The sequence below is a fragment of the Mugil cephalus genome, chromosome 14 (assembly GCF_022458985.1).
Source record: "Mugil cephalus isolate CIBA_MC_2020 chromosome 14, CIBA_Mcephalus_1.1, whole genome shotgun sequence".
NCBI lineage: Eukaryota > Metazoa > Chordata > Actinopteri > Mugiliformes > Mugilidae > Mugil > Mugil cephalus.
Genome location: NC_061783.1, coordinates 19406884 through 19428586, shown reverse-complemented (window position 1 = coordinate 19428586; position 21703 = coordinate 19406884). Strand labels below are relative to the sequence as shown.

General features: G+C 42.9%; 1 protein-coding gene across 7 annotated transcripts in view; it reads left to right on the top strand.

Moving 5' to 3' along the window:
• Positions 1-21703, top strand: part of pleca (plectin a) — a 108627-nt gene that overhangs the window by 7341 nt on the left and 79583 nt on the right. For 5 of the 7 annotated variants that reach the window (XM_047604253.1, XM_047604251.1, XM_047604252.1 and 2 more), the window contains one exon: positions 1606-1822. In XM_047604253.1, coding sequence (XP_047460209.1) covers positions 1606-1822 — 217 coding nt within the window. Of the gene's footprint in view, positions 1-1605; positions 1823-10860; positions 11163-21703 lie in introns of those variants that run through there. The other 2 variants (XM_047604264.1, XM_047604262.1) reach the window with 1 other exon arrangement.

Genomic DNA, 21703 nt, shown 5'->3' with positions numbered 1-21703 from the left:
CAAACTTCTTTCATCTCCGAAGAAGCTTTCTATAAGACTCGGTGTTGCAGCTTTCCCCGCGGATATTACCTAGTAACATCTAACCGTGTCTGAAGGCAAGTTGATGTTACCCCCGGGCCTTTCAGTACAGTCTGCTCCCTCCCGTCCATTCAGAGAGGCCAGCGCCCCTGTGGGGAGCATCCTGTACACTGGATGGTGACTCAGCTGAAATGAAGCTGGGAGCGTAGTGACGTTGTACGGTGCATCAGCAGCACCTGCCCGGCTCCTCACAACAGCTCTGTGAGTGACGCGAGTCTCCTTCACAGAGTCTGAGTCCTAGTTACTGCAAATGAGCTCTAAATATAGACGCTCTAAAACTGGTGAGAACATTTAATTTTTGCAACTGATAATGGAGAAAAACATTCCTTTTGGACATGGATTTTAAATCATATCTCTAATGCTGCCTCATAATTTAATTACCGACAGAGATTAAGTAAAACATCCACTAACTGTACAAAAAAAAAGCTCAAAAGTTGAGTTGTGGTTTGGGTTCGAGTCCAGCTCGGGCCTTTCTGGGTGGAGTTTGCATGTTCTCCTGTGTCTGCGTGGGTTTTCTCCAGGTCCCACCTCCAAAAACATGCTCGTTAGGCTGATTGGTGACTCTAAATTGACCCTAGGTGTCCGTGTGAGTGTGAATGGTTGTTTGTCTCTGTGTTAGCCCTGCGATAGGCTGGCAACCTGTCCAGGCTGGACACCGCCTTTCGCCCGAAGACAGCTGGGATAGGCTCCAACGATGAGATGATGAGTTGTTGTTTTTGTGCTTCATCCAGGTGTGCTCTTCTCTTCCAAAGACGATTAGCAGTCAGGCGTTATAACGAGGCGTCGGGGGAGAAAGGGTTAGGGCTCAGAGGGAGTAGATAGGATAGATACTAGAGGTGATTATGACCAAGGATTCTCTCATTTTCATAACCAACGGTAAAGAGGTCACGATTGACTAGTAACACGTTATATGTCAGTATGAACTAATAATTCCTGGTAATAATAATTTAGGTGTCGTCGCCTAAGTCGTGCAATTGCATACTAATAGTTGACAGGTGTGTCCCGTCCCATTGTGACCAATCTGACCCCTTGTTGGCATCTTTTCAGCTAATTGGTCCCAATGAACCGGGGAATGAGAAGAGAAACGGGCAGTTAAAGGAAGGTTAAAGGAAACACAGGAGGCTCTTTATCTCCATCTCATCTGTACGTTCAAATATTTCCAGAAAGAAACAATCACCCAGAGAGTGAATATCTTGTAGATAAACTGATCGGCATCCTTCAGGAGAGGACTTTTGCTTTGGAATGAGAAGCCCAGTCTTCCTTTCACACAGATGCAGAACATGTGTGCAGCTCGCTGGAGTCTCTGTGGTGCATTTCTAATGTGGCGTTTTCGTGCAGATGCAGGCGACGTGACACACCGTCACATCAGAAAGCTGAATGGTTTTATTCAGCTGCTTTGCTTCTGTTGTGATTTCCTTAAAGACCTAGGTGACTTTTTATTTAAGACTGTTGTATCTTTGGATGCTCATGCTGATTATTATTTCGTTCCGAGGAATTTATCCCTTTCTTCTCACTGTGTCCATCCAGACCATGGAGGACGTGAAGGCCAGGCCCAAGAGGAGGCCTCTGGTCCGGGCCGCGTCGGAGGAGAGCTCCAGCGATCTGTGGACATCGGTGAGCGGCTCTGCGGCCCCCGGAGACACGCTGCCCTGGAACCTGCCCAAACACCACCGCATCAAGCGCTCCAAGTCGGCCTCTGGAGACGTCCTGGACCCGGCGGAGAGGGCCATCTTTCGCATCGCAGGTAAGAAGAAGCTGTGAAAGGGTGCTTGCTGGCAGGGAATGTGACTTTTAGTTTCCGTACGCTCTTTGTTTTCCTCATGTAGTGTTCATAATGCTGCTGCTGATTTAGCATTTTATATGGAAGCTCATCTATAAGCTGTTCATCACTGTTGGACAGATCTGTGCTTTGAACTGGATTTTTCGATGGATGATGTCGATCGTTGACTCTTTACTTACACATTTGTTGAATGCGCTATTCACTTATTTACATCCCTGTAGGCACAGCTTAAAAAAAATATCTTAAGAGTCATACACCAATCTGCCACAACATTAAGACCACTGACTGGAGAAGTAAATAACATTTAAACCTTATCTTGTGAATATTCAGTGTTCTGCTGGGAAACTTTGGGGCCTGACATTCATTCATTCATGTGGATGTTACGTAGACATGTAGCATCCACCCAGACCAGACCAGACACCCCCACCCCATAGCAATGACACTCCTTGATGCAGTATGCAGCCTGACACAGACACACACACAAAAACACTTTGACAACAACTCAAAAGAACACAACGACCAGCACAAGGTGTTGACCTGGCTTCCAAATCCCCAACTCCCAAACTGATCAAGTATCTGTGGGATGATCTTCAACCCATATGACCCACAGCCCCCTCCCCCACTAACAACATCCTGTTACCAGACACCACAGAACACCCTCAGAAGGTCCATGTCCATTCTCTGATGAGTCACAACTGTTTTGGAGGCACAAGGGGAGACATACACAATATTAGGAAGGTGGTCATAATGTTGTGGCTGATCGGTGCATGTCATCCACAACAGTATAAAAACTGATTTACTGAGATACTGATATAAATACATCAGCAGCTGATCTCTGATCCTATGTTTCTGTTAAGGTCAATGGAGTTGACCAATGAGTTCCACTTTCCAGGTGAAGAAGGTGACAAATCGGAACAAAGTGGTCATAATGTTGTGGCTGATCGATGCATGTTCTCCAAGCACTTCAAACGTTAGAGATGTTTACTTTCTCTCTGTGTTATGCATTGAAGCTTTTGTTGGTCGCAATGATCTGAAGTGAACATTTTTAAAAGGAAAAGTGACATTATTCCAGTTTCATTATATCAGTATATTCTCTACACTACACCAGAGACTCCTGAGGGCAGCCGAAAGTCACACACATATAATGTGTGTAATAACAGAGATGCAGTGTCACCTCTCATTATACTAATCCTTGGCTCCTGGGGTTGTTTCTTGGTGCTTGTGAGTGTCTCTATCCACCGCGAAGCTCCTGCAGCGTCTCCTCCTTTAGTGAAGAGTCTGAACGTTGAGGCCGGGATCAGATGAATGAACTCGCTGCCTCAGCACTTCCTCCGGTGGTCGCTGAGTTCAGATTGTCTCCTCCGACCACAACACAACCTCATTCGTCGCCCCCATCCCATCCCTTCCCTGGTCCTCTCTGATATCGATTTGATGGGGTGGGGTACTGCAGTGTGACTGGGTGTTATTGTCTCTGCACACACAACAACAAAGACGGCAGCAGCAGCAGCAGAAGCAGGAGGGTTGTATGACATTTGCACAGTTTTAGGGACTATCTGATTAATTTATTCCTGGAAGATGACGTTGACTTAAATGTCCCTGAACTCGAGGAGCACGCCGGGATCAGATGAAACGTTTCAGATAAAGATGACTGCCTAATCATCGTCCCGCTGGATCGCTGCCATGGCGGCGGTCCACTCGATCCGTCAGCCTCAGGAGACACGTCCAAGGCTGGAGCTGCGACTTTATCTCACAACAAACGAAGACGTTCTGTTATCAAGGCCGCGGACAGTTTGAGAGACAGACAGTGTCGTCTAACGCCCAAAAAAAAAAAAAAAAAGATGTCAGTGAGACCGTGTCAAGTTGTTTCTTTAAAACTTTTCATCCTGAGTTTATTGATCGGGAGGCCGCAAAGCACGAAGGGTGCTTCAGGGACAACACGATGAGATGAACAGATACAAAGAGGAGGATGAGTTCAGTAAAGAGCAAAATGAATTGAGATAACTATGAAGAGTTTGTGAGATAAAATGCTGGTTAGAGTCGTGCCCACATGACAGGAACATCCTGGTCTAGATGCTGGTGGTGGTGGTGGAGTAGATACGATGATGAGGACATTGAGTAGTGATGCTGATATTAAGACTGAAGTTTTTTTGGAAGGAGCAGCAGACGTGGCCCAAAAAGACCATAGAGGACATACAGACATAGAGACCAGAGAACAGAGCTTCTGGTTTAGTTTGAAGTGTGATCGTGTAGGAATATATGTTTAAAGGGTTCCATTCATTTTCCTCCATTTCACTTTGCTTGTGTGTTTTATATCTGCCATCAAATATTTTCACATTTCCACATTAGAACAACCACACATTTGTTTGCAGCATATATTGGCAGAGGAAGTATTCAGAAATAAGCAAAAAAAAAAAAAAAAAAAAAGGGTGCCTGCAGCATACAACTGATTATAATTGTCAAAGTTATCCAATCCACCCCTTCCCAAACCATCCACATTTGTCCAAATCTTCGCAAGAATACTTGTCCACTGGGTTTGTCCAATTCAAGAATATAGTGTGGGAGTGGGGGCTCGCTGTAACACTGGTTCCTTAGTCTTCATTTAATGGAACCTCTAAGCTCTACTGCAGAAACGTGGTCCAAGTTTCCTTAAAAGACTGTAAAGAGCCTTTAAGTGTGTATCAGGCGTCAGGGAGGATGACTGAATTAGCTCAAGCACTGTCTCCCACTGGTCATCTGTCCCATCTCTAATATATTACACCGATCAGCCACAACATTATGACCACTGACAGGAGAACATCGTCCATCTTGTGACCATTCATTGTTCTGCTGGGAAACGTTTGGACGTCACATTCATTCGTGTGGATGTTGCTTAGACTTGTACCACCCTTGTAGACTAGACCAGGCACCCCCCACCCCATAGCAATGACACTTCTTTATGGTAGCAGTCATCTCAGAAGAACAAAGAAAAACATGAACATGAAAATGCATCACAGAGGCCCCTCCCCTCAACCCATAGGACCCAAAGACCCCCACCAACAACATCCTGTTCCCAGACACCACAAGACAGCCTCAGAAGGCCCATATCCGTCCTCTGATGTGTCACAACTGTTTTGGAGGTACAAAGGGAGACCTACATAATATTAGCAAGGTGGTCATAATGTTATGCCTGATCGGTGTACACTTCAAGAGAACTAGTAAGATCATATTTGGCCGCCTCTGTGCAGGTTAACATCTACCCCCAGTGTCCTTCCACATTTCTTCCAGGAACATTCCTTACAGGGATTAAATAAATTAAACATATTAAACCAAAGTCAGAATATCTTGTTAAATGTGGAAGTTCTCACAGTTTTTAATCCTCGTCCTTATTTAATTTAAAATATTCCTAAAGTTAAACTCAAGGCCAGTTTCTCTTTTTAAGAGCAACATCCATATTCATATTTTGCACAGAACAGTGTCAACCATAAGTATTTAAATGTCCTCGTATATCTTTGCTCTCTTCTGTTTTTCTAAAATAAACATCATAGAGTTTCGCTCCTTCCTGATAAATTATTCATCGCTTCTTTACTGCAGTTTTTGTCAGAATATTGAATTGTGGATCAATTATTGATTTTTTACATTTTCCGCCTCCACCGTGGCTGTTATCACTGTTAAGGACAGTACATGTCCAGAGCATGTGCAGTATACATGCTGGTCACTAGAGGACAGTGTCCAAAGATAAAATACAGATTGGATCGTTTCTGCATTTTTCTGCATCTCTCATCCATTTATTTTAATCACAACCCCTTCATCTGAGTCTCCCTCTTATAGAAATGTGTTCTCAGTTGAAACGTGATCTAATCTGAGTCACTCTGAAACCCAGAAACACAGGAGAACATAAAATTATATGACTCGCTGGGGCAAAACAAAGTCATAAATAACACTTTTGCTGATTGAATGAACGTCTGACATAGAAAGAAACACATCAATCTGTCGTCTAAGTGAAGTTTCGCAAGGACATTTTTGTTAGTTCAGCCAGAACATTAAAATTATCCATTATCCAGCCTGGTTCATGAACATGTTCCCCACATGCCACAGTAATTTAGCTTAAATAAAAAACTTTTGTACTCATGTGCCACTTTATTTTTTCTTCCACTAATTATTTAACACCTCTTCATCCATTAATTGATTCATCATTACTTATCATTTCATATGAACCAGATTTGATCTTAATTTAACTAATTAAGTATTAAGTACTTATACTTATTAAGTATTTAATTCATCTCTGTATATAGTTTAAATATTATTGTAAAGAAATCTGTATTTATATATTTGGATTGTACTGGATTTTTTGACTTTTGAAGTTAAAAAGACAAAGAGATCTAATTCTCTGTGTATCATCCAGCCCTCTAACAGTATCACACAGTACAGACTGACTGTTCGACAGTGAAAATAATGTCCGTACAGTCTCTAAACACGGACTATTTTTCAACTTCTAATCAGTATTCGAGCCACCGATCCGTGAGCTCGTAACCAGGCGAAGTCCACCGAACACAAATCAGCGAACACACAAGAAAGCCGTCAGTGAATAGTGAGGGAGGGGGAGGAGGTGGCTTCCTCCCTCAGATGTGTTGTTGTTTTCTTTTTATTTTAGCAGAGGACATAAATTAGCGGCACAGAGACGGGGGCAGAGAGGCTTCAGTCTGTGTGATGCGTGGGAGGGGCGGGTTGGCACTGAAGTCCGTCGCTCCGGCCAAACACAAACACACAGAGAGAGTTTCTCCATGAGAAACACTCTGCGGTGGTCAGTGATGAGAAAACAGTGGGATGGTTTGTTTTTTTTTATATATAATGTCACACAGGGAGAGAAAGGCCACAGTCACATTCTTCTCTATCTTTAGTCAAAGTGCTAAAGTTTACAGAGGGATATTTGAGGTTACACTATTGAAAAAAGTACTTTATTTATTTATTATTTTATAGCACTTAACAACAGGACACAGGTGAACCACACAGCTTTACAAGGGGTCATATAACTATTAACAAGTAAAACGACACCACAAAACAAGTACATGAGTAAAAGTATGATTCAAAAAAATAAGATGAAACAGTAAAATAAAATAAGATTAAAAAAAAAGTGTCACCACATTAAAAGCCATTCTAAATAGATGAGTTTTAAGTCAGTTTTAAAGGTCCCATATTATGCAAAATTCACTTTATAAAGGTTTTCTAACCAACAGTTAGGCTGAAATTGGGGTAATATACGTTGAAAACAATGATGTTGGACCTCTGACAGTTATATGAAATTGTTGAAAAAAAAATTTATAAAATGGGACCTTTAAAAAGGCCCAGGTCAGTAATAAGGTGCATATCAGTGTGGAGCCTCAGTACAGCAACTGAGAAGGTTCAGTCTCCCCAGTGTTCAAGTTTTGACGTGTTCACTTCAAAAAAAAGCTGGTTAGACGACCTCTAAGCCGCCCTGCCGCACTCACGAACAGGTATGGTCTCACATAAATAAGATGGAAGTTTAAGATGTGAGTGAATAAAGGACAGGAGTGATGTGCTCTACTCTGTGTTAGTGTTAGTTCAACAATGGGCCGCTGCATTTTGCACGAGCTGGAGGCAGATTATATAATCTATATATGTTTCTGTATGATTCTGTTTGGTTTCTGCAGTTCCTATGAAATAAAAATAAGGTGTATTAACGATGCCTTGTGTCAGTTTGAGACACATGAGACTGAAGTAAATCCCCAAGAATAAATTAGGCCATTTATTAATAACCCCTTATGGGGCAAGGAACCATATTTGGTAACTTCTGCACACATTTTAAATTCGCTGTGAATCTCAGGTTTAGAAGCATGTGGTTTTCATTCAGCCAATCAGAGGAGACCAAGGCAACTTTCTCAGGTCGGATGTGGTCTGCATGGTCCAGCTCTGCATTGACGCTGAGTGTTGTTGGTTTATACTTCCTGTGGATGATGTTGATGTTTCTGGGACGTTTTCTAATTACCCTCCTCAGCTTCCTATGTCCATATTTTCCACAGTTGCTCGAGCAAAACGCTGCAAAGTGTGTATTTATTTAACTCAATGAAACACAAATAATTCCATTTACTCGTATATTAATTTCATTCCAGCGCTCAGTACCAGTCACTAACGACCAGACTGCCTCCTCCATTTCCCAAACCAAACACAGGTGTTGGTCTATAAACAGTTGGAGCCGCGTTGCTGATTTTTTAGCCTAAAATGCTCCTGAAACTCATTAGAGCTGTTTCTGTGTTCCGTAACTCACTGTTCTTTAGGTGGGTGGCTCAAATCTGCACAGTGCTGCACAGTTTATTCACAGTTTTGAATTATTTTTATATATATATATAAATTTTTCCTATTCCTGATGTGAAGGATTTATTGGGATTCGTTTTTTTGCAATTTGCAAAAGTTTCGAGCTGATGAAACTCTCCCGATGGCTGAGTAAACACGAACTCCCAGCTGTATGAGAAAGTGATAACACGCACACATGTGCTCGGGCTGCCAGCGTGTCTGCCGTGCTCTCTGCGACTTTTAAACAGTGGGAGGGGTTGTAAACGTTGTCATTTATTGCTGCTTATTGCACATTTTCAAATGATAAAGACGCAATTAATAGAGCTGATTTGTGGCGCCGCACTCAGAGTTTATTCTTCTGAGGCTAGACACTAGACACATGGAGTTCACACTTCTCTCATAACAGGGTTTCGTCAGGATGTGCATTTTTTGCAGCTACTGACCTAATTTTAACTGGTTATAATAACTCAATAACAAGAGTCCCTTTATTTTGCATGCTCAGTCACTGTAACGGAGAGACTTCCTTCTGAGTGAACATCAGAGAAGTTCAGAGAAGTCAATCGTGGTCATGTTTGACTGGAGGAGATGTTAGGACCAAGTTTAGGCGGAGATGTCCAACAACATGTTCATTGCACAAAGAATGACCCCAAAAACATCTCCTCTTATTAACGCTGCAAAGTTTAGAACGTGGACGTGTATTTGGAAAGAAACACTCCCTCTGAACTTTTCCAGTTTTCCTCCCAGAGATTCGATTTCAGCTTTTCTTCCAAACACCACTTCCTGGTTGGAATATTCGAGCGTAGCCGGAGTTTTTCTTGGCATCCTGACTCACTGCTCCACCCGGGAGGGTCTGTGAGTGATTGGACTGTAATCGCAGAACTGTCATCCTGTCACAACGTTAAACCCATTTGTCATCGGTTGAATAGAGCTTCAGCTAAACGTTGGTGTAAATTTGAATTGAGCCAAATAAGAGAATGGGATTGAAAGGTCATGGGTTCTGTCGGGACGCGTTAACTTTTGTATATTTTTGATCAGAAACTTTGTTGAATATGGACCCCTTCTTGGTCACAGTATCGTCACAACGTTAGCTGGAGGCAGAACAGAGTGAAGCTTGAGGTGAACACTGTCACTTTCAACCATAGAAATGCCGTCTTGCTGTATTTTTTGGTGCTAAAACTGAAAACGTTTTGGTGAAAGATTGGAGTGAGACAATCAACAACGGGCACACAGATATCAGATAAACTTAATATGTAATGTATCATCAGTTTCAGTTTCTGGAACACGTTATCGGTTCAACTAGTGACTGAAATTACCTTGAGTTAATCCTTATTTAGGGGTTTTTTGTTACATATTAATGCTAATGCTAACCGCTAAGTAACTTAATGCTAGTTCCATGTTTCAGTGGTGTCCAAGCAGAAGTTGCATTTGCTACTTTACCCTCCACATTGTTTCCACTGATACTTGTAATATCTTCGTTGGAGAGGCTTCACTTGATAAAAAACAGACCAGACTTTGTCCCCTCTGTGTCCTCTTTTGGTCAAATCATCCATCCAGTGAGTGGGAGTGTATTAGTATATTCTCTAAAATATGCATTTTCCTCGTCCATTCCAGCCAAAACAGTCCATTGAAATATGCTAACCACTGTTTACAGGCTACAGTGTTTGAGATGTGTTGCATCCAGTTAAGCTCCGCCCCCACAAAAAACATCACATTATTTACAAACTGTGAAGGGGTCTGTGGGAATTGAATTGCACAGATTTAAGGTCATTTAATGTTTGTTTTTGTTTTTTGCAGAGTTTCCATCTTGTGAGTTCAGTGTCATATTTGCTGACATTGGTAAATCAGTCTGTGGGGAAAAGTGTTTGGAGCACACCCCCAAGTCTTTGCACAATAAAATGCAGCCATTTTGCTGTTGTTTCTCCTTAAGTGTAAAGATTTTACCTTTTCCTTTAGAGCCCAGCCCAGACCAGCTTACATGCCACAGCCCCTTCACGGTCGATGTGTGTCCGAAGTTTGCTGAAATGAAATGTGGCTAGCGCCGTCGCTACCTGCGTACAGGGACGTATGAGGAGTAGGGGGGCGTGTCTTATGTTCTGAGCAAATCATTTATTTAATTTTGAAACACCACACAAGACAAACTGAATTCATGGATTTTTATCTTTTTTTTCCCTACATCCTCTGATTAAAGGAGATTTAGTTCCGTCTTTTAACTTTTATGTGTAGCTTTGATTTCAGTGAACCAGCACTGACCCGGCACTCTGCCCTGGAGTGAGAAGGTGTGGCTCTCTGGCTTTAATAGCTCAACTATCTGCCGTCATTCAGTTTGGGGAATATGACGTGACTTTGAGGAGAAACCACGTAAACGCTGAGCGTGAACAGCAAAGCATCCACTTTGCCTTGCCCCAGTTTCTCCAGCGGCGGGAACTCAAATAACCCCTCACACAGCTCCGTCATTTGTTTTTTCATCCTCGAGGTAGTAACCGTGTGTGTGTGTGTGTGTGTGTCTCTATATGTCTGTGTGTGTGGTGGAGTTGGTCTGCGCGGTGTGTGTGTGCGCTCTGCAGCTCTGCCTCATGTGGTATCTATCTTTGTGGTGTGTGTGTGTTCGCCTCTGTGCCTTTAAGGGGAGGGTCTGATGTGTGAGTGTGTGTGTGTGGGTATTTCTCAAGCAGAGGAGTGGTGGTGGTGGTGGTGGTGGTGGTGGTCTGGAATGAAACCTACAGCTTTAGAGGGAATACTGTGACTGAGTGTAGGTGGGGACAGACAGACGGATAGGTGGACAGACACGTCGGGAGGGCTTTTTTTTTATTTTTTATTATCAGCACTGAGGGTGACAAGAGGCCCACACTGCCAGAGGAGTAGTTGAAAACGAAAGTTTTTCCAGAGAGAACGGTGCCCTACCCCTGACTCAGTACCAGCCAGACCATGTCCATGCCCATGTTTGACCCAGGTCAGCGTCTGCCAGAGGAGCAAGACTATGTCCAAGCCTATGAGAACGTCAGGGAGAAATACAAAGGTAACAACGCCACCCCCTCTCTCTTCTCTTCTTCTTCTTCTTTAACCCAAAGTCATAACTCTGCTGAGAGCACGTGTGAATGGGAGTGTTGTGTGAGTACAGTATGCTGAGACCTGGTTGACTTACTACCCTTAATTGGTTCCATATTGATTAATTTGTTTCAGCTGTTTTTTGTTTTTTTTTTGCGAGCTGGAGAACAAACAGGAAGTATACCAATACTCCAATACTCCTAGCGTGGAAACGACACCAGACTCGTTTGTTTTTAATACTCAGAGAGAGAGAGCGTGATGTATGTGGTGATTTGCGACGGATGCTGGAGGCTAGAATGGTTAAATAGGAGTCCTGTCCCGGCTGCTTTGTGTCTCCTTTGCATGCAGAGAGGAGGACTCGCTCTGCGGGGGCACAGAGAGGTGAGAGTCAGGGCCTTTGATTGAATGGCACAGGTCCAACACGGGTGATAAGACTGTACCGGCCAGGAAGGTGGCTCAACGTTCGCCTTGATTATATTTGGGTCAGAGCAGACGAAGACGTCCGACGATCTCCCCAGATGTTCCCGCACTTAATTTGAGCGATGCAAAACTAGTGAGGGCATCGTGACGTCTGTGCAGGTTGATGCTAGCTGTTGTGCTCTGTTCCGCCTGTTTACATAATGTCCAATTTGTTTAAAGTTGCACTTGTTTCTGTGGTTTAAATTTAGCGTCTCCTCTCAGATGATGATGACGTTTTGAATATTACTTACGTCTACGTTTGCTAGCTCGTAAGGCAGCCTCACAGTTTTTCCCGTTTGGAGCATTTTCAAACCAGTATTATTTAAATCAAGGTTTACCAGACTTCTTCTTCTACTTCTCTGCGTGCGGCGAGGCTTCCACTTCCATTACAATGAGCACATTTACAAACAGAAGAGGGAACCGCTCACCATACTGTTAATTGCTGCCTCTCTGCAGTGCTGCCAGTTGCCAAACACTCCCTGGGCTACCTTTAAGTAAAATGTTCTCTGGATCCAGCCTCAGATTTGGTTGCAAATACGTCTTTGAACAAGAGGAACCGACTTAATTAGTCTGAGGCATCAATCAGTGCTCGTGTGTTCCTTCTTATCTACTGCACAAGTACAGAACATCGTGACCTTTCAGACTGAAATGACATTAGTTCAAAATAAGCTAAACTTAATGCTGATGAAGCAGGACCTTCATATAAAAAACTGGGGGCCGGCACAGTGATGTGGGTGGAGTTTGCCAGGGTTTATCCAGGGTGGACCCCGCCTCTCACCCGTGTACCTCCTATGGACAAGCGGTTACAGAAAATGCACGAATGAATGAATGAGCAAACACAAACTAAGTTGCCTTCAAAAGGACGATCTAGCGTTTTTCCTGAAATTAAATGAACACGTTATTTGCTCAGCTGACTCGTGCATGTGTCAACCTCTGCCTCAGAGCTCCAGCAAAAGCAGGTGAATTACAGTAACATCTGGAGCTGGTCTGGATTAGGACGCAGACTGACGGGAACAGCTGTGCTCTCAAGGAGGCGGCTCTTTTTTCTACAAGCAGAAACACGTGTATGCAGCAGTTTAATGTTAAGTATCATAGTAACTGTATCCGTTTCAGCGTAAAGCAAGGCATCGCTACACAAAGGAAATCTCCGGTTAAAATGCTTTAGAAATAGAAACAGCTCATAACTGTGGGCGCAAGATTCAGCCTTCTCACAATCAGCGAGGACAAGTGGGCCAGCTCTTGGTCTCGGCATGTTGGGAAAAAGAGCTGTTCCATGCTGTCCCAGTGGTCCAGTAATTTTCTTCCCATGTGGTTGCCTACTGTGCCTGTCACTGCGGGCAGCGTTCCTGCTGCGTCGCCCTGGCACCAGTCTGGTGCTCCACGCCCCTGTCGCAGCCTCCAGTCCCCACTGCCAACACTGAACATCCTGTTACCCTTTCTTTTTTGTTGGTTTTTGACTTGATGCTATTTGCTCTGCGTAATTGTGTCTCCGGAATAAATGGAAAGTCCGGACTCGGGGCTTGAGAAGAGGAGGCGGAAAGTGCTTGTTTTCATCAGTTCTTTCTGGGATGGGAGCTGATCTTGGTTTATTGTTGTTGGATTTGTCATGCGATGAGATGTCAGGCCATGTCCTTGAGTTTGTGTATTTATGTCTGTTTGAAAGGAATAACTCAAATACGGCTTATTTGAGGCGGCGTTTGTCGTGTTGGAAGAGGCTGGAGGAGAGAGGAAAGTGTTTGATTTACAAAGTCAGCCATTAGTGACCTGAAGCTGATATCGCTCAATTGCACCGATCAGCCACAACATTATGACCAGGAGAGAAGAAGAACTTGTGACCACTCAATGTTCTGCTGGGAAACTTTTGAACCTGCATTCATTCATGTGGATTTTACGTAGACATGCGTCACCCACCTAGACCAGACCAGACACCCCCCACCCCATAACAATAACACTCTTTGATGGCAGCAGCCATCCTCAGCAGGATGCATGAAGAACAGCACAAGGTTTTGACCTGGCCTTCAAATTCACTGGATGCCAAACTGATCAAGTATCTGTAGGATGATCCACAGAGGACCCTCCCCTCAACCCATAGGACCTAAAGGCCCCCCACTAATAACAGTCTGTTACCAGACATTACCTTTACCTTCAGAAAACCCATGTCCATTCTCTGAGTCAGGAGAAACCTAGACAATGTTAGGAAGGAGGTCATAATGTTAAGCCCGATCGGTGTATTCCTGTCGTGTGCTGTAGTTATTAATTAATCTCGCAGTGGTTTTAATGAAACATTCCAGTTATTATTACCTCACCCATTCAGACTGTGATGGATTCTCTTCTATTTTTATGTCAACGCTGGTTCGAAATTCCCAACACCAGTGAGAGAGATCAGATCCCTCATGTCCCTCATGATTCTTAATCACCAGATTATGTGTGCACTTCATCATGTCCTAATTTCACTTCATGCAACTTGTTATTCCTGTGCAGGAAGTCTTCCGAGCCAACATTTGCTTAAGTTATTGCAGCAGGTGAAATACAGATTGCCATGGGAAGGATAAACCGTAGCCGGGTGCAGCTCTGTGAAGAATCAGAATAGCAACAGAGCAGATCTATTAGTGTAAAACATGCAGCTCCGCTTTAAATACTCGCTACAGATAAACCCCAGGAGTTTCCTCTGTCAGTCTTCAGGTTATTCTGGTTCTGGAAGGAAAGACAAACTAAAATGACTCCTGACATTTAACTCAGTGAGGTGATGCTTAGGAAGGGTGCAGTAACATTTGTTGGGTGTGTCTTTATGAGAACAAAGTGATGATAAGTGAAAAAAACCTTTAGCAGTTCAAAGTTGGCAGGTACCAAAGTTGAACTAATCTCAACTTTAAGGCCAGGACCAATTGGAACAAAAGATAAGATTTTCCAATCCCTTGTGCCAAGATCTGAGGCAAAACACAATTAAAAGCCGAGTCCGACTGAAAAACCAACCAGCAGGCTAAGAGTTAGCTACCAACTAGCAACCAACAAGAAGACACCAGCTAACTAGCCTAGTCAACAGTAGTAGACAGTATGCGTCACGGCATGGGGAGTTTTCAAGTAGGCACCTCCCTTCACTGATGTCTCGTTAAGCTAGGCCGGTTAACGGTGAGATCCAGCGTCCTGGAGTCCCCCCCCCCCCATGCTGCCACTACACAACCATGTGACTTTCAACCTATGAGAGATTAGCTTAACTCTACTACTAAATAATGTGTGGATGAAGCTAGAGCTTCTTGCCATCACCACTCATGTTGCAGCCGATCCATCTGGATTCATCCAACGCTCCAAACCTGGTATCAACCTGGAATGGTGGTTTATCGCTGTAAATGTTTGGTAAACTCTGTGTTGGTATAACTGTATAGCTTTCTCCAGTTGGTTTAGGATTAGTTCAACTTGGTATTTGCATATTGTCACTATAGCTCCCTGAATTTCATTAAAATCATGGTCTCTAGTTTTCCATTAGTTAGAAAGCACTGGACAGGACCTTTCTATACTACCTGTAAGCATGTCCAATACTTAATATTAGTAAATTATAGACTGACTGAAATCCTTTTACCACCAAATTAGACCATGAGAACAGGAGGTGGGATCAATATACTAGATGAAAACCCCTCATAGAAATACCTACTGAAATTCATCTCAAACTCAATAGCAAAAGGAAATATCCAGACTTAAATAGTAAACCAGCACGTTTTACCGTGCAAATAAACTGTGATTAGATAAGACGATAGTAGTCTTTGTTTGTGCTGATGTCATCTGTGTGTTTGCTCTGTAAAGTAAAGCTCTGTGATCAAATCCTGCCTGCAAGGTGGATTTTAAATGAACTCCACTCCCCCCTTTTTAAACATGGTAGAAATAAGCAAACAAACTGGAAAACCCGCTCTCTGCAAGAACCTTTTTCTGTGTGAGTTTGCATGTGCGTGAATACCAATACAGTTCACTTCTAAAAAGGGCCACGACAAGTTTGTGTTGGGAATCACTGTCGAGCCGCACTTCACTTCCAGTACTTGCCCCGGATCAGTTTCGTGCAACATGACCTCAGATTTAAAAATAGCAAAGCATGCACGGCACACATATGCACAAATTACAGTAAATGCAATTACCAACCTAGTGGTTTGTTAAAGCATTTTATTTCAATGTATTGACATTTATTCTTCTAAACCTCATCTGGGTTTGTTGCAAACTGTCTATCATCTTAAACTTGGACATGCATTTCATGTTTGTATTTGATGTAGTCTAGTTGCTCAGCCCTGCAGTTGGAAGGAAAGTTTCAGTCATGACATACGAGTAGGTCTGTGTGCATGAGGATATGTGTGTTATTTCAAAGGGGGAGCTTCTTCCATGAGGGTGGAACTGTTTCGATAAAGCCTGAGATAAAGAAAAAGAAAAAAACATCTCATGTTTCAATGTGACCGCTCTGTATTTATTTTTAAGTTTGGATGAGTTTGTAGGCGTCTTAATCTACGTTTATGCTTGTGAGTCAGGTACAGAGTAGCCTGAGGTGCAACCACCCAGAAATATAACTATACGTTGCAGGCACGTGGAACACAACATCTGTGACTGGTCCAAACTGCACTTCCTCCACATTTCTCAGTGGTTCTCTGAAAAGTCCACCTGTTTCTTCCTCCTACAAACCATCTCCTCAGACGACCTCTCTCTCTTTTGTGCATTGCAGGGATTTCAGCGTTAATCTATGTTTATTAGCTCCGACTCTAGCATGATCTGCCCATTTTACAGTTGACATTGTTTGAAGTACACACAGAAACCTCGCGGCTTAATTACTGAACAGTGCAGAAGCGTAAACGTAGCTTTAACTTGCACATTCTTTAAATAAAAACAGAAAAAATGGTAAAATTCACAGTATACATTTGAAACGGTGGCTAAAATCAGTTGCTAGTTGTCTAGACCACCTCTGTCTATGGTGACCTCCGCTGACGGAGGACATACTCATATATTATCTCCACATATGTTCACACCTACACTCCAGCCCGTGGTGCTGTGCCAACAGGGCGGCTCGGGGTACAGTAGATAACACAGGACGCCGTGGGCTCTTCTCACCTGTCTGCTACTTCGCAGGAGCTTGTCAGGTGACCTATGTGGTCTCTGTTTGTTCGCGTGTGCAGCCGAAACATTGTGCGGATGATGTGTGTGTCCGTATCAGATACACTGCACATAGCTCTATCAGGGGCGTGTATCAGCACAGATGTGGCTGCCCAGTAACCAAGAATGAAGCCTTGTTATCTTCTCAGAACTACTAGCATTCATCTAAGAAAAGTTTTATATAATGCATGTATTGTAATTGCAGTATAAAATTGCAAACACCTCAGCTAAAGTCTGCAAACTATACATTAAATAAAAACAGAAATCGTCAAAGAGGTGGATGGAGCCGAGGTGGGCGGGTCGCACTGAGGTGACACTCAAAACTGCTGCACCCTTATTTATTAATAACTTCAACTGGATATAAATTCAGCAGATGACCTAAATAAGTATTAACCGCTGTTGTCACGAATAAGGAAGTTAGCCGGAGAGACCCAAACTGTCTTTGGTACCAGGCTGAAAACATGTAAACTTTGACATTTCAGCATGGAGGTCTCTGGGGATTGACCAGGCAGTCATCAAAAGTGCAAAAAAACTGCAGTTCATCGAGTGGCCACTAGAGACTCCAAAAGGAAGCAAATCCCCATAGACCCCCATGTTAAAAAGCCCAACTTTACAGCATTATTAAACATGTTAGCCTGAGCTAACGGGTAGCGGAGAGTTGGGTGGGCGGGTCTCAACATCCCGGCTGCTTTAAGCTCCGCCCCAACACGACCCGTCATGTCTATATTTGAAGTATCCGAGTGTGGGCGGAGTAAAGCTCATCCAACATGGCAACCGCAGGCTCCACCCACTTCACTCATGCTTGGAGTCAACATCTAGTGGATATTAGAGGAACTGCACCCTCAGAGTAGGGCTACTAGGTTCAAACCAGGAAATGTTAGTTTCTTATTTGTTAATTGAAATCAACTAGTTGATACATAGATGATAGATGGATAATAATAATATGGATGTGAAGATATGTAGAAATATGGATGTATAGGCATAATGGTCATGAACTAGTGAAATGAGAAGTTTACCCAAAGCTCTAAATTTAATGAATGCTATTGTAGTGAGCTGACACAGTCTTATACACTTTTTATTCTGATGAGTTCCTGAAATCTTCAGTAGTCTAAGCACAAACATTCATCCATTACTGGAAAACCTCAAAAAAAATGTAAACTCAAAGCTTAGCCTGCGAAAACTGGATTCTGCTTAATCACAGAACTAAATTAAATACAAGGCCACATCTAAGAGGATGTAAAGACCCTGTCAACTGTGATTTTCAGAGCCATTGGGTTTCAAACGGTCCCCCTTCCTGCAGTAAGACTAGTTGGCCGGCTCAGTCCGTGTTGGTCATGCCACTTTACCTAGCGGTAATAGATGAGTCCACATTCTTTCTCTGGATCTAAATCCCTTTTGATGATAAATGATGTAATTGGTTCTTTCTATGGGAGCGTTTCCAGTCATTTCAAGAACTCTGGTAAAGTTTCCCGGTGGTGCAGCAGGGGACGGAGCAGAGCTGCTTCAAGTGAGCTGGGATTTGTGTTTGAGTAGAGCATTAGTGTCTTCACAACCCCAGAGAGTCAGTAACAGCTGGCATTAATTATGTTACCACACCGCAAAATATTCATGATGGTATTTTAATCTCACACTCAATCACAAAAGTTAAGTTTCTATTACGGAGCCGTCAAAGCTATGAGCATTCACTGATCAGCCACAACATTAAAACCACTGAAAGGAGAGTTAAGTAACGCTGACCATTGACCTTTTGGACATTCATTCATGTGGATGTTATTTAGACATGTACCACCCACCTAGACCAATGACCTAGACCAGACCAGACACCCCCACCCCATAGCAATGATACTGTGGGGTGGTCCACAGAGGCCACTCTCCCTTATCCCACAGCACCCAAAGGCCCCCAACAAACAACATCTTGTTACCAGACACCACAGAAGGCCCATGATTATTCTCTGATGAGTCACAACTGTTTTGGAGGCACAGTAGGAAGGTGGTCATAATGTTATGCCTGATTTGTGTATATTGTTGTGTATCATAGTTCATGATCTTCTTCTTTACCTGGATGTTACTGATCCAAAAATCTAGTTAAAAACCAATGTGTTGGTGCTTTTAGCAACATTTTCAAAAACTTTAATGATGGAAGTTCTGGTTATTATTATTATTATTATTATTATTATCATTAGAAGAAGAAAATTAGAATACACATGCAACTTGCTTCTCTTCATTTTATAAAATTATACTTTGCAGCTATAAATATATGTAAAAACATGTGATGCCGTCTTCATTCTTTGACATTTAAATCATTTGTTAAACATTTGTTTGCTCTACCAGCTTTACAGTCAGTCTCAATTTCAATTCCAAAAGTGAAAACCAATCAATGAGGTTTGTAACGATTAACCTCTGTCGATGTGTACTTTCCCACGATTGAACCATAGATACAGGTGTCACCCGGCACGTCTGATAGAAGGATGTTATAAAAGCTGCTTTTCTAAAACGTCTGAGAGAATGATGTCACCACCAAAGCAAAGATCAGTCCGCTCGCCGGGAGATTCGGTCTCCAGGATACCGTCGGACACAAACTGTCATTTTATCCCTCCTGAGTGCTCTGCACACTAAGGCCATAAAAGATCGTGATGGGGGGGCCGGATACAAAAATAGACTAAAATATAAAGTTGTAACAGTGTACCATGATCTGCTATCATATCTCATTTTAGTGTGGAGTTTATGAGCTGTAGATCTTCAATTATGTTTTATGAATTGATTAAAGGAAATATGCATAACACCCTCATGTCTGTCTGTTTGACATAAAAAGGGTGACCAGATTTGAGTCTAGCAAAACATTAAGCAGGGGGGGACATACAGAGAAATGCAACACAAATTTGATGTGCTCTAGTAGAATAAAATCCCGGACAATTTTGAAATCGTCTGGTCACCCTAAACATAAAGCTAAGAGAGCGTTAGCTTAGCCAGTGCTCTCGTCAACGAATTCAGACTCCCTCCCATCGCTAGTGTCTGGACCAAAAAATAAATTGCCCTTGAAGCCACTGTGTTTACTTTCATCACTTCTGTTTCTCTTCCCGTGCTCTGGTTCTCCAACACCAGTCACAAGCTCCTTACAATGTGAAAGGGTTTTAGATTTTATCGACTCGACTCGACTTGAATGCCTAATACTAATTTACACGATGACGCTGATGTACCCGTCTGTCACTGGACGGCCTGTCAGAATGTCTCATTGTAGAAGCTCCAGGGCTGCGAGCAGCTCAGAAACAGAACAAAGTTTTGGTCTACTCCCCTAAGAGATTTTTGTCCATTTTTTCAATCTAACAATTCAAATGTGGTGTTACATGATTGTTAATGGAAGTGCATAGGTGAATTAGCCCTACGTCATGTTCGGGAAATTGCACCGATCAGTGAATGCATGTGCAATTGTGGTTATATACAGCTTGCATAGCGATATGGCAAACTTATTTATCGATCGTGGCAGCACACTGGCAAGACCGTGAGATCTATGAGGTGCTCTGCATCTGAGGAGAAGAGGAGATTTTATACACTTAGATGTGTAATGATAATGTATGAGAGGGAGAAAAAAGCAGGCATGCAGCTCTCACAGCGGGAGGTCATGTCAACATGAAAGCTAGAAAGAGGCCCAGGTCTGAAAATATTATGTCAACCCGGTATTTTCGATGCGAAAGAGATATAAGAGACACACTCTCCCACGGATTCAACATGCTGAAACAGCTGAAAAATCCAGCGTTGCCATCAGAGCATGACACATTACGAAAACATATCCCTCTCTGTGGCCTCACCGAAGACCCAACACCAACAAACAGCTGACTGTCAGCTCGATGTGTCACAGCCTTAATGACTTAAAACAAACAAAAGCAGCTGGGCCTGACTCTGTCTGCCATGTTCCTGCAGAAGCTAACTGACTGACAGGTTACATCTTGTTCTTGTGATCCCTGTAAACACTGTTAAATCCTTATGTACCTCACTGTTTCTGGCTGTGAATGACTCGTTGAGTCTTTGCTCTTGTTTTGCATGGATTGAACAAATTTAACTTGTTGATCTGGGAGCTTTAGAGATGCCGTGAATTATGTTCGAGTGTTGTCTTAACTCTGCCTTTAAGCGCTTTAATTTATTTGCTCAGCATGAAACACTTCTAATTTCATTTAGCCTTTTTCTATTGTGAAAGAACTGCTTGCTTGTGCAGCACCATATACGAGCATTGTCGTTTGCCGACTGTTCACCCCTTCATTTTTTTGGACGTGTCCTGGCCTCTGGTTGGTCCTGGGCTGGGGAACAATGGTGCTAACACCCTGGTTGTGGCATGCAGCAGTAAGCCAGACTAATGCCAGGAATGTTGGTGGTGAGCTGACTGGCATGTAGTCTATTTTTTCGTCAGGGCTTCTGGCTTTTCCACGTTTCCACCCCTAGCTCTGCTGCACATTTCACTCCTTATAACATGGCTATGAGCTGTGGAGCTGTGACTTACCTCATCTTGTTGATAACCACAGCTATGTTGTCACCTAAAACCGGTTCAGAGGATTTTTAGAACATTATTATATTGGAGAAACCTACAGAAAGTGTGTTAATGTTGCCACACGGTACGTCTCCTAACATCAGCTGCTTTTAGATCCGTAACTAAACATGTTTCAGTACTATCGTCATCCTCATCCATTTCTCCTAAAGGTCACATCCACACAGAAAGGACGTGTTGTTCTAGGTTAATAAACTGCTCTTCCGGGTTGGCCCTGGAAATAGCCTCTAGTGGATTTCTGTCAGTTCTACACAAAGGGAAAAGAGACATCCTGAATGTGTCTCTTTCAGAGTTGTAGATCTTAACGATAGCCGGCCTCAAAACGTTTGTCATCGTGACACATTCTGTGAATTCCTCCAGTGTTGGAGCCCCGGTGGTAAGAGCTCTTCTTTGTC